At 46.5% G+C, this 13,121-nt stretch overlaps 1 protein-coding gene across 1 annotated transcript; it reads right to left on the bottom strand.

Moving 5' to 3' along the window:
- Positions 1-1,114: 1,114 nt before the first annotated feature.
- Positions 1,115-11,379, bottom strand: MVD (mevalonate diphosphate decarboxylase). The gene is made up of 10 exons (XM_081872080.1): positions 11,046-11,379; positions 9,457-9,527; positions 8,372-8,486; positions 6,785-6,946; positions 5,776-5,975; positions 5,555-5,629; positions 5,076-5,294; positions 4,016-4,131; positions 3,156-3,264; positions 1,115-2,470 (listed from the first exon to the last, which is right to left on the bottom strand). The coding sequence occupies exons 1-10, from the start codon at positions 11,113-11,115 to the stop codon at positions 2,390-2,392; spliced, it is 1,218 nt and encodes a 405-aa protein (XP_081728206.1). The 5' UTR covers positions 11,116-11,379; the 3' UTR covers positions 1,115-2,389.
- Between the last annotated feature and the right edge of the window lie 1,742 nt (positions 11,380-13,121).

The raw sequence follows: 13,121 nt of genomic DNA, 5'->3' as shown, positions 1-13,121 counted from the left end.
TCAGCAGCATCTCTAGGTAGGGTTAGGAATGAAGCTCTGCAGAGCTGCTGCCAGTCAGTGTAGACAAGACTGAGCTAGATGGACCAGTGGCCTGGGTGCAGTAAAAGCCAGCTTCATGTGTGTTGTTGTAGAACAACCGCACTAGTTCAAGAGATCCAGCCAGGCAGCATGGGATCTGCAGCCCAAAATTTGCCTGGCTCGTTCAAGGCCGTATTTGAAAAACCGAATGCTCTCCGGTTGCCCCAAAGTCTGCATGGTGTCTGCACTCCTTCCCACACAACATGCCTCTCTCCTCCCCTGCTCCATGTGTGGCAATGGTTCCAATTCCTTTTGTCTGCTTCTTCCTTCTTTGTCTCGTTCGCTCCTCTCCTAAGTGCTGTAAGACCTGCACCAGCAGATGGTACTTCCAGAAGGTGGGGAGAGAGGCCTGCTATCACTGCCCTCCCCTACATTTGCCGTTTGCTGCTGTCAAGCTCCTCTGGAGGAGAGAGGTGGGAGCCAGCTGTATGTCATCTAGCCTGGTGAAAGTCTCCTCTTTAAGCCACACTCTTGGAGTGCAGCAAGACCAGCACCAGAAACTTTACAGTCAGTTAACTCTTGTTTTGCCTTGTATTTATGTACTATTGTCTTTATTCTGTGTTTGATGATCTTTGGCCATTTTTCAATTTGCTGACATTTTCTGTATTTTGCACATCTGTATTTCCAGTGCTCCATCTTTTGTTGTGTAATGTTTGCTGTTAGCCGCTTTGAGCGCAGCTAATTGTGGAAAAGCGGCATACAAGTAAAACGCAGTCAATCCCAATCCCGCCCCCACTATCTCACCCTACAACCCACCCTCCCCTGGGCCTGCAACTTGTGCCCTACTATTACTGTCCTGAGAGGACTGCATAGACCTTCTGAGCCCAGTTTGCATGGATTTCGCCTCGCTCAATTCACCTCTAATTCCCCTTGCTGAAGTTGCACTGTTTGCCAGTATTCTATAGCCAACAGCTTCACTCAGCGCAGTTGGAACGTTCAGCAGCTCAGCCAATAGTTTGGGGAAGATGGCAACAGACAACAAACGGATAATTGGTACATACAGAGAAGATGTGAGAGAGAAAGATGGCGTGCACAGTTCAGAAGATCACTTTCATTTATCTTTAAAACCACAAGTTAAAAATGACATTCTGTAGCAATGAAAGCAAAACCTTAGTGGGGAAAACCCAAATGGGATCTTGTATAAAAGACAGCGGTATAAAACCAGCCAACAGGATTGGAAAGAAAACAAAGAGAGGCAAAAGATGCTGAGGGGGATATACTTTGGCTTACCTGAATACAAGGCAACCATTAACACCTCTCCCCACAATTGTATTTTCTAAAAAAGCAAGCCCCCACTTTTTTTAGCAGCTAGGGTGGGTGCCATCCCCTCTGGGCACTTCCCACCTCGCCCTGTGAGAGAAAGAGTGCTTGTGGGCACACGCTACTTTTTCAAGTGACCCAGGTTAAGAGTCAGTAGAAGTATAATTGGAGCCTAGAAAAGCAATGGAGCTGAAAGAGGAAGTGAGAAAGACTGTCACTCTTCTGACTTCCTCCTTCAGTTTTATGTACTTTTTTCAAGAGAGAAAAAGGTAACCACCCACCACGGACTCATAAGCAAGCAGGTAGTGATTGGGGGCTTAGAGGCCTTGTGGGTGCAAGGGAAAGAATCTAGCCCCTAGCACCCCATTGGCAACCCCTGGCATAAGTTAACCCTAGCTGTAATAGAACAGACTAGCAAAAGAAGGTCTAACGTTTACTAGAATTTCTACAGCCCACAGCTGTGCTTTAACATTTCCAGTTCCTCAGAAACTCTTAGTGGTTAAGGCATCACTCATCTTTGTTCATTGATCGTGATATGTACACACACACTTGATAAAAGCAGGTGTCTTGCTGGATCAGAGACTGAGGCCTGCAAGAGGCTAACATTCTCTGCAAGAATCCCAGATGCCCACAGGCATTAGGAAGTGCAATAGAAACTGGCCAATGAGCTACCGCAATCTACCTTCTGCCTAGTCCTGAGCTACAGGGGAAGAAGCTCCAGCCCCAAGAGGTCAGAAAAAAGGCTTGTGGGGCAGGGAGAAAAGAGGAAGCTTGTGCTGCCCTTCCTGTGAGGATTTTGGCTTGCAGGAGTCCCTGAAATAATACAACGGACAACACCACCGCCACCGCTGAAAGAATGGCAAGACAAAGCTTTCTACGCAAATAACCGCCAGATATTCATCAATTTCGTATTTCCCATAAAGACACAGCCTCTTCCCATTACCCAACTAACAGATGCCACTGGTCTTCAGGCAGTGCTTCCTGCCCAAATGTTTCCACAGTCCTCCTGCCCAGTCACTTGGCCCTGAGTGGCCCAGAAATGGGACCCAGCTCAGCTGCTGCTTCGGGGCAACCCGTCTGCCCCCAGGAGATGACAGCTTGCATCTTCCACCAGTGCTGGCCCCGGCCCCGGCTGGAAGGAAAACAAAAACATAAGGGATGAAGGAGGGGAAAGAGATTAGGAGGCAAGAACCACACATTGTTCAAAGTGGAATCATAGTCCTTTAAATGTAGTGTGAATGTGGGTCCAGGTAAATCCATTTCCTCCAATCCTGCCTGAAGCACCTTGCCTCAAAACAAGACATTCACCACTGGGCAATATTTGTTAAGACTTCCTTTTCCTTCTCTGCCCCACCCTGGGGGAAAAGAAAATAGCTAACAAGCCCAGCCCACTGCAGTCCACATGTGTTTAAGGAAGAGAAACAACGACAAGGAAACGGTTGCTTTTAATAGGGAGTGGAGTACTTCTGGTTTGAGAACACAGCAAATAGCAGAGCTCACATAGTTAAAAATAAGGATAGACTTCCAGTGGGGTGGCTGTGTCAGTAAGACTAGAAGCACTTTATTATTTCTGGAACTTTCCCCCCCTCCCCATAAATTAACCTTGTAGAGAGGTGCCTGGCCTTCAAAAGATGGCACTTGTGGCTACACACTGGGCAAAGGGAGCTCTGAGACAGGAGTTATAGCGGTAGCAAAGACACAAGACTTCCAGGGACAGATTAGGAACAGCTTGCATTGCTGCATTATGAGCCAAGTCAGGCCACATTCCTGGTGCCTGGGGTGTTGAAAGGAAGCCATCCTTACTTATCCAGCCATACCTTGGTGAGCAGCATATACTGAATCACTCCTGGCGTGGGATCCCTCACCACAGCTGACAGCAGCTCCTCAGAGGGTGTAGCTGACCCCACGGGCAGACCTTTCAGGAACCTGGGCAGAGGGGTGAAGCAGAGACAGCAGGGTTAGGGCTTGAGGCTGTCCTGACCCCAGCAAGAAGAAAAAGAGGATTTGGGAGGCACGGGGTGGGGGAGGGCAACACAGATTTCAGACATGCACAGAAAGCACCAAGGCAGTGCAAAAGTCTGCTTTAAAAAATTGTGTTCTGTTTATTAATTACTTTATGTTCAGCCCATGGGTTGGACACAAAAGGAAGAAAAGCTACCACTGATGTTCCCAGGAGATGGTGGGCCACTTCTGGCCAGCAGACCACAGGTTCACCCCCTTATGCTAAATAAACTAAAAACACACACTTCAATATTTTACTGCTATGACATCTAAAACAGGAGAGCTCTCCAATAACAAGGGTCGTCACTTACCTGCCGCATAATGTAGGCTCTTCAAAAAAAAAAAAGACAACTAAATGCTTCCCTATTTAACATTAGGGGGTGTTACTGGGTTGTTCCTGTTATTATTATGTATTTTGTGTTTTTATACTGTGGTTTTATGTAGTTCACCACCCTGAGATCTGCTGGTATAGGGTGGTATACAAATTTAAATAATAATAATAAATAATAATAATAGATTTTCAGAAGCAGAGTGTATTTGTAAACAGACAATATCATTTTTGTGAGCAGGCACTGGAGGCTTGCCTCCTTCTTTGTGTGTTGGCCATCATGGCAGCCCTGCCTCCGATTTCAGGGGTGACACAATAAGTGGCAACGAAGTAACTGGGCTCACGTACTGGCCTCCATTATTCTCCAGAGGAAAGCTGCGCTTCACCACTTCCACAAACTCATCCACCGTGTCATCCAGCATGAAGAGAACTGCGTTTGGGCCAGCGTCAAATGTATAAGCCACCTGTAAATCAAGCCCAGATGTCAACAAAGCCCCTGCTTTACTTTAAAAGGCAACTATCCCTGTGTGTGTGATGGGGAGGAGCAGGGTAGGTGTGTGTCTGCATTCCTGATCCAGAAAAAGCCTGGCTTATCGTTTAAGGGAAGTCCTGTGAAGCGAAGGGAGAATATAGGGACCCTCCTTGCAGACCTTGATCTAAAAGCTTAGATTACACCTTAGGCAGCCTGAGGATGAATTTAGTGAAGCAGTTGTTTTTGGTGGGGAAATCTGCATCAGAAGGGGCAAAGCCCTAGCTGCTCTTCCATGATTTCCAATGCTAATATTATTTTAAAAACATCTGTAATGCTTTTATCAAACCCATCAGCAAAACTTATGGCATTATGGAGCTTCAAACGAACTCCCAAGGACGTTCAAAGAAACTAGGAGGGTGGGCCACCTACTCCTTAAACTACGTTTGGCCCTAAAAGAATACTAAGGAAAAAGAATTTGGGAGGTGCCCAAGTACCCGTGCATTTTGACCCTGCCTTGTTTTGACTATATCCCTGGGCTCTACCAAATGAGTTTTTTTGTTGGAAGCCGCCCAGAGTGGCTGGGGAAACCCAGCCAGATGGGCGGGGTATAAATAAATAAATAAATAAATAAATAAATAAATATTACTACTACTACTACTACTACTACTACTACTACTACTACTACTATTATTATTATTCTCCTAGCCTGCATGGGCCAACAGCTATCGCCCTTGAGTCTCAGGACTTGGAAGGCCTGTTGGGCTCTAAAGGAACGAAACTGCTGTAGAGAAGCTGCAGGACCTTTGATCCTCTCATTGCAAGGTTTCCAAATGTAGATGGTCCTTGTCAATCTGACCCAGGTGCCTCCCCTTCCGAAGCTCCAGGGTGTCCCTGCCCTCCCGTGAGCACTGCATCTCTTTCCCCCACCGGCTGCACCTTGGTCTTGCCACAATGGGCGTTGTAGCGGTGCACCAGGGCCACCACTTGCTTGGAGATGTCATTGAGGTAGAAGATGGGTGGGAAAGTGTCCAGGCAGGTCGCATGGAACTGGTTGCTGTCCTTCATGGTCAGCTCCCCAAAGGCCTCGAAGTCCCGCTGCAGGATATGCTGGGTCATTTGGGACATGCGCTTGGGAACCAGAGCCTCGGCACGGTGCTGGAAGAGGAGAGGGAAGAGATGGCTTTTGCTGTTTAGCATTTATTTACCATGGCTACTCCACAGCTGGAGGCAGCAATGCTTCTGGAAAGTTGCTGGAAACCGCAGGAAGGGAGAGGTCGCTGGTGCTCAAATCAAGTGTTTCCCCAAAAGGAATCAGGTTGGCCACTGTGAGAACAGGATGCCGGACTAAGTGGGCCTGATCCAGCAGGGCTCTTTGTGCATTTCTGCAGCCAGCAGGAGGCAGCACATTCTCTTACCTTCAGCAGGAGGCTGGTCTTCACGCTGGTCTGCATGCCTGTCGTGCTGGCCACCTGCTTCTTCTCCGCACTCACCTGCCAGGAAGGGGCACAGAGAACAGCAGCCGTTCAGGCTCTGGCAAAAACGGTCCTTCAGCCCACTCATTACCTGAAAAACCAGGGCCTGCCAGTTTACAACAACCCTGCAGTGTTTTCCTGGCACCTGCCATGCCCTCACTCACCACCAGGATCAACACCCTCAGCTCTGGCCAGTGCGTCTCCGGCGCCACCTGCTGGGCGATGCTGTCCTTGCCATCGGCGTTTTGCCCCATGACCCACTGCACGAAGCCCCCGAACATACTTCGGCAGGCACTTCCGGAGCCTTGCCGAGCCACTTCAGAGAGCTCACCCTCCACACCATAGAGCTTGGCCAACGCGTAGACTGCCGCATCAGAGAGAAAAAGAGAGGAAGGAGAGTGGAGTCGTTTATTTATTTATTGCACTTATATCCTTGGGTATAAATTGGTTGGTTAGAGCATGGTGCTGAAAATGCCAAGGATGCAGGTTTGATCCCTGCATGGGACAGCTGCCTATTCCTGCATTGCAGGGGGTTGGACTAGATGATCCTCAGGTCCTTTCCAACTCTATGATTCTACTAAGGGTTGCCTTGGTCATGATGTCTATGACATCTAAGCTTTTTCTCCAAGGAGGCATACACTGTTCTCCCTCTCTCCATTTTACCCTCACAACAACCCTGAGAGGCAGTGGTAGGCCCAAGGTCAGTGAGCGTCGTGGCCGAGTGGGGATTAGAACCCTGGTCTCCCAAGGTCCTAGTCTGACACTCTAACCACTGCACTACACTGGCTCCTCCCATGAAACACTTGTCATCCCTTAGGACCTTGATAATACCCTCAACACAGCCATTTCTTCTCAGCCTCTTGGCTCTCACCCAGCTCTCCCACAGAAATCTACATGGTTTTCACCCCCATTTCCCCCTTCCTAACAACAACCCTGCCAGGTTGGTTAGGCTGAGTGAAATTGACTCCAGGTTTCCTGGTGAGCTTCATGAATGAAGGGGATTTGAACTCTGGCCTCTCAGGCCTCACTGACACTCTAACAGAGGGGCTGCTAACATACCCATCGTGCTCCTAGCGAGAGATGCCATTTTGAACACGGGAAGCAAGAGAGTCAAAAGAATCTGGAGGGAGCAGACCAGATCTCTAGGGGCTACCATCAGTTTCCCCCACTCACCCAGACAGGCAAACCCAGCGGCAGAAGAGGCCAGCCCAGCCGCTGTGGGAAAGTTGTTCTCTGAGGCAATGTGGACCTTGTAGGCAAGGCTGAGGGCAGAGCGGCTGCTGCTGTCACCGCTGTTACCGTTACCGCTGTGCCGCTTCCTCGCTAGACGGCGTACTGGAGGAGTGAGAGAGAGAGAAAATGGAGGATAGCAAAGAAGGTGATGTAATCCAGGCAGAAGATACCTGCAGTCAAGGAAATGTGACAGACACACAGAATGCCCCTATTTGCATTGGCACCCCACTGGTTTCTGCAGATGCCCCTGTTCATGCAGGCATTCCCTTGATGTCTAGGCCAGAGTCTCTTGCTTTAATGACTGTTCAGTTTTAATGAGATAGTTTTATTGCATATTTTAATTATGGATGCTCACGCTTTAATTGGACTGATCTGCTGTGTATTTTATGGATGGGTGTTTACATTTTAACGTTTGTATGATTGGCTTTTTTTACTCATAAAACCACTTAAAATCCTAGTTTGGCCTTAAGAGGTATATAACTTATTATTATTTATAATAGGATTAACTGCCACTTGGTGCAAATACCAAGCGGGGAGAGTGTTGTTGCACCCTGTCTTGCTTGTGGTCTTCCTGGGGGCATCTGGTTGAACACAGAGAGAGAACAGGATGCTGGATTAGATGAACCTTTTTCTGCTATGCTCTTTTTGTGTTCTTATGGAAGCTCTTTATGGAAGCTCTGTTCTTTTTGTGTTCTTATGGAAGCTCATTTCCGACAGCAGATGGAGTTTCATGAGGGAAAATGCTCCATAAGATATTGACTCAGTGTAAAACAGCTTCCTGTATTCCTGTAACTTGCAGCTGTACCTCACCAGTGTTCCAGATATGAGCCTTGTTTAAAACTGAACAGGAATAATTGTATATTTTTGTGTGTGCTTTGTAGTGGATCCCATAACCATGGTAACAGCAGAGAGGCTGGCCAATGCCCTCCCTAGTGAGGTGTGCCTGTCTCCATTATCAACTTTCAGGAACCAATTTGAAAACATCCCTGTTTGCCCACATATTTGGTGGCTAAAGAATACCGTGCCTTGGCAACCCCAAGATCACTGGACAGAATAAAAACATTTCTAGCTGCAACAGTTTTTAGGAAAAAAACTTTTTTATGATATTTCGGATGAATTCAAGCTCCATGTCTGGTGCCGGTTCATGCAGATGCATCACAGAATTTAAAACAGACTCGAACCATTTCCCTGGAATGTGCTATGCAGGTGTGCCTAAGCCTTCTTTCCCTCAAACTAAGCCCACAACTTCTTACTCTGCCCTCAGGAGAAATAGCAACAACACAGTTCTCCCAACCTTCCATCAGAAAACAGTCATGGTAAAAAAAATTATTCCATGGTCGACCCCTCCCCAAGTTGTACTCAACCAACCATTACTCAGAGTGGACCCATTGCAATTAATGGAGGCAGGTTAACCATGACTATTAATTTCAAAGAAACTATCGTGGTGATGACTAAAATTAAATACAACCCTAAGAATCCAGACTTGACAAAAGAGGTCTATGCTTCTGTGCGCTGCCTTCCACTCACTCTCTCGTAGGCATGACTGGAGGCGTGGCTGACCAATATCACTCTCCTTCCCATTGAGCCAGAGGCGGTCCTCAGTGAAGTCCCGGCTGATGGCAGCTGTTGTGGTGGTTTTCAGCTGTAACAGAACCACAAGTTAGAAGCTCGCAAGCCATGAGCAGTTAACCTGTCGCCCTCGTAGCTCCCGTTGGACTCCAGTTCCCACCACCCTTGGCCATCAGCCATGCTGGCTGGGGCTGATGGGAAGTGGAGTCCAACATCCACTGGAGAGCTGCAGGTTAGCCACCCCCATCATAAATGAACCACCACCTGGGGCCATCTAAGCAGACCTCTACCTTGCAGCCCTATGCCCGTTTGCTCAGAAGTAGGTTCCACTTTGCCCAGTGGAAATTGCCCCCAAGTATACATGCTTACCTGTCAGTAAACCCCACTGAGCATAGTAGGCTAGGCACAACATGCTAAAGCCAGCAGGATGAGGGGCTACACCTATATTTACAATCTTAAAAAGCAGCAAAAACATTGATCAAATAACTTAAAAAAACACACCAGGCAGACTCCTCTGGGGAGAGTTTTCATACACAAGGCATTGGTCTCAAATTTCCCCCATCCCCTCATTTGACCACCACATGGTTCACCTCTTTGGAGAAGGACCTCTGCATGACCCCAATACCTAGGCAGGTTAAGAGGGAAATAAAATTTTAGCCGCAGATTCCAGGCTAGAAAGATCTACCAACGTCACTTGTTGGGAAGGAAGGAACCTGTGTTTTTCCTAAACCTTAAGAGGTTTATGCATCTACATGGTGGTAACATTGCCCCAAATCACAGAGTTAGTTTCTACCACCTTCCTGATGTTACCATTCTTCTTTCAAGAAAACAGAATCCTAACTTGCAAGTTTGGCTTCATAATCATGACATCCCTTCCAAGACCACCAGTAGATCCAGATTTTTTTAAGAGCATCTACACTGAGTTTGATTTCTCTTTGTGTGACTGTATCGCCCTCAGTAAGGTTAATCATGGTTTAGTGACTAACAATAGCTCACTTGTAACCCTCAGTTTCGCAAACAAAAAGGGACGATCTGGTACTAACCTGATCTTGGTGCAGGGTGACGCTGAGGGAAGAATTAATAGGCAAGATCAGCTCTTCATCACGCTTCCCCCCTGGGTAAAGGAGGACATTGTTTGAAAATGATTGAACTCAGAAGCACTTCACCATTCTCTACAGTCAGTTTCCTGGGTGGTCAGTGTCTCAATAGCATCATTAACCTTGGGAGATGACAGAACTAGTCCAACCTGATCTTTCTCATGTCAATAGATGGAACTACATTATAACAGCAAGGTAAACCTATTATTTGCTGGTGCAATCTTCCTCCTCCTCCTGGCTTTCGGCTTGCTAATTTGTCCACTTATAGTACTGGGGGAGGAGACAGAACTAGATTTAACAACTAATAAATCCTGAGTTCTTTTGGGTATGCATAGAGTAACCCACCAGTCTTCTAAGGGACAAGGCCAATCGTTTTTTTAAATTCAGAACTGGCATTTACAAAATTAGTTGTTTTATTTACAATATTCTAAATGCAATTCACTTTTCAGATTGGAAAAATGTGTTTATATCTCTAATCCACTTCATCTTTGTTTCCTTGGTATGGAATTTCACAACTCAGGAGTAACTGCCTAAGATGCTTTTCCAAACGCCTTCACTGTCAGTATTTGGCATACAGAATTCACTCTTTCCTTGATGATCCACTTTTAATTTAAAGTTTCTTTAGTACAATGGAAATTATCACACATCATGCAGAACCCCCAATTACTTTTGATGGAAGACCAGCAAACCCTCACATTTCGAGTGTACATGCTGCTGCTGCTTTGGAGATCACTCGTAGCCAAGTAAGATTGTCTTCCATAAAGATGGTTTTAACAATGTGTCCGTAAGCGACTGTGGAGGCTAATTCTGGATCTACACATCCTTCCACAGCGGGAACATTGGTTCCCGGGCGGGAGTTGATCAGGGTGTGGATTTGCCAAGCGTGCCTTCCTCTTAGCATGTTTCTCCCTTGCGTCCTGAGTTTGAGTGTCTTCAAAGCCCACGACACCTTTGGTAAAGGCTGTTCTCCAACTGGAGTGCTTGCAGGCCAGTGTTTCCCAGTTGTCAGTGTTAGAATCAATCCTTTAAAACCTAATTTTCAATGCAGCAAAATGTTGTTCCATTTCCTGATACTCTTGCATTTTTAGGGATATTTTAAGAAGGGCTCTTGTAGGTCTTGCACTTATAAACACTCAGAACAAAATCTAACTGTGTTCATGTTCAGTTGAGCTTGCTTGAGCAGAAACATATAAAAGATTGCAGCCTTTAAAATGAATGAACACACACACACACTTTCCTCTACGACAGTTTTTGGGAACCCGCATCCTTCCAGAAGTTGTTGGACTCTTAACTCCCAACAGCCCCAGCCAGGGTGGTAAATGGTGAAGGAATGATGAGAGTTGGGAGCCCAGCAAATATCCTGAAGGCCACAGGTTCTACGTCCCTGTTAACTCTTCTTCCTCCCCACGTTCCTGGTTCACAAATTTGAAAGCCAGTCTTGAGTTCTGAGGAGCAGCCACTAAGGTTTGCAGCAACAACAACAACAACACTAGAAAAATGGGAGGTAAAAGGGGGAGAGGAAAGGAGGTACTCACAGTATTTTATCACCGCGATGTTAACAGGGGCTGTGCAGGTCACGACGGACAAGGGTTTATCTTCAGCCATGGTGATGACAGACGAGAAGAGGGCGCTGCTATAGTTGAGGAGGAGAGAGGGGCAAAGGGTGGATCAAGTAAGAAGGGGCACAACTTCAGATCCTGAAAAAAATGCCAGGAGCCAACCCAACGGCTTAGTCGAATCCTAGCTTGCTTGCGCTGTTTTCTCTACCCCAGCTACCCAGTTGCACTGGCGACAGGAAAGCAGATCCAAGATTGCAAGCCTCCCTCCAACACTCCCACATGTGCCTGCAAGGAGAAAAAGGAATGCCACGCCCTCCACCACAGCTGCCTTCTCTGGGACTGGCCAAGGAAGCACCAGCTGCTGCAAGCCTGCCCAATCAGGGCCGGCCTCATCGCCTCCTGTTGCAATTCTTATCCAATGAGAGCGCGTCGGAAGATGGGGCTCCTCTCTCTCCTCATTCAGTACCCTGATCAGAAAGGCGGAACCCTCGAGGCGCCTTTTAAGGGGGAAATGTTTCCAGCACGGACGTTTTCTGCTCCGCGCAAGCAGGCGCTGGGTGCGCCTGCGCAGTACCTTGATGCGAGTCTGTAGCTCTAAGGACGTAGTAGGCTGCTCAGACCCCGCTTTCCATTCCGTTTGGGGGAATACGGGCGCAGCCATAATTCATTTGTGCACCACGTCCTTTCTGGTTTTTCAGAGTTCTTGTTGCAATAGTCCCGCAGAAAAAATGGGAGCAAGTAAAGCAATATCTTTAATTTAGACCAAGTAGATTTTTTTCTTGGTGGAAGCAAATTTTTGAGTCACACAGGGCTCTTTTCAAGTTGGGTCTTCGGTAAAGAAAACTGTAGCTATATTCTCCGAAAGAACACGGTGATGATATTGCCCACGTTAGGGTAGTGTTACAAAAGAATGTGCAAAATTTCAAGTTCTCCAGAACTCTTCAGTAGGTTACGGTGAAAATGTAGACAGTGACACCTTGTGGGTTGACCATAGCAGTGCACAAACTGCAGGATTTAGACTGCAATTGTTCGTTCATTTACCTCAGAGTAAAAGTTATCCATCCCATCTGAAGTTTTCACTCTAATCTCACTCTCTGGAGTCTGGTTTCCTCTATAGGCTAATAGGGTGAGCTGAAAGTTGCCCTGGAAAAACTTTGCAGTTCATGGGAAGTTGGGAACCTTCCCCATTTTGGCTGAGGCTGCTAGGAATTTGAAAACATCTGGAAGGCACCAGACTAGGTAAGGATGAGATAAGTCACCATGACTAGCAAAGTGTGTAATACATTGGTGGCACTACCACCACAATAACAACAACACTGGGATGAAAGGGGTATAATGAGCTTTTTAGGAGGGTGGCTTTATCCCATATGTTAAATTTATGAAAAAGAAATAACAATATATTTCACATTAACACTCCCATCCTAAATATATTTTCTCTGAAGCAAGTCCTGGTTTGATGGAGCTCATTTTCAAATGAGGGTGCTTAAGATTGTTAATTTCTAATACCTTTTCCTTCGAGGAAAGTAATCATAGGGAGTGAGTGAAACTACTTGTTCATGGCATGGTTGGCCCCCCATTCCCCCTTTACCATTGCCTCTGTGTGCATTTTAATTACATGGCGGATAAGGGACTGTGTCTCAACTTGGCTCTTAAAAGTTTTCTGGAACATGATTATTTAAGAAATTTATATACCTAGTAGCCATTCTTATGATTAGCACTGTGCAAGCACATCCAAGTGTCCAAGACTGCTCCTGTTTTTATTTAATCACAGAAAAGAATGCAGGAAATCTGCCTTATGGTGAGACAGACTGTTGATTCATCTAGCTCAGCAATGTCAGTCCTACCTGGAGATGCTGGGGATTGAAACTAAGACCTTCTGCATACAAAGCAGGTGTTATTTTACTGAGCCACAGGTATTCACCAGCCTTTTGATTTGGGGTGTTTCACATTGAATTTGTGACATGCCACATTCATCTGCATATTGAGCTTTCTTTCCTTTGTGGGGGGTGGAGTTTGAATAAATTATATTATTTGATATCACAGGATATATTT

Source organism: Podarcis erhardii, assembly GCF_964252035.2.
Source record: "Podarcis erhardii genome assembly, chromosome: 7".
Classification (NCBI taxonomy): domain Eukaryota; kingdom Metazoa; phylum Chordata; class Lepidosauria; order Squamata; family Lacertidae; genus Podarcis; species Podarcis erhardii.
Note: the sequence above shows the minus strand (reverse complement) of the source record. Positions and strands in the feature narration are given on the sequence as shown.

Coding starts and splice junctions, on each gene's coding strand:
- MVD (XM_081872080.1), bottom strand. CDS start 11,115: ATGGCTGAAGATAAACCCTTGTCCGTCGTGACCTGCACAGCCCCTGTT. Junction 8,487..9,456: donor TCACCCTGCACCAAGATCAG/GTTAGTACCAGA, acceptor GTTCTGTTACAG/CTGAAAACCACCACAACAGC. Junction 5,630..5,775: donor TGAGGGTGTTGATCCTGGTG/GTGAGTGAGGGC, acceptor CCTTCCTGGCAG/GTGAGTGCGGAGAAGAAGCA.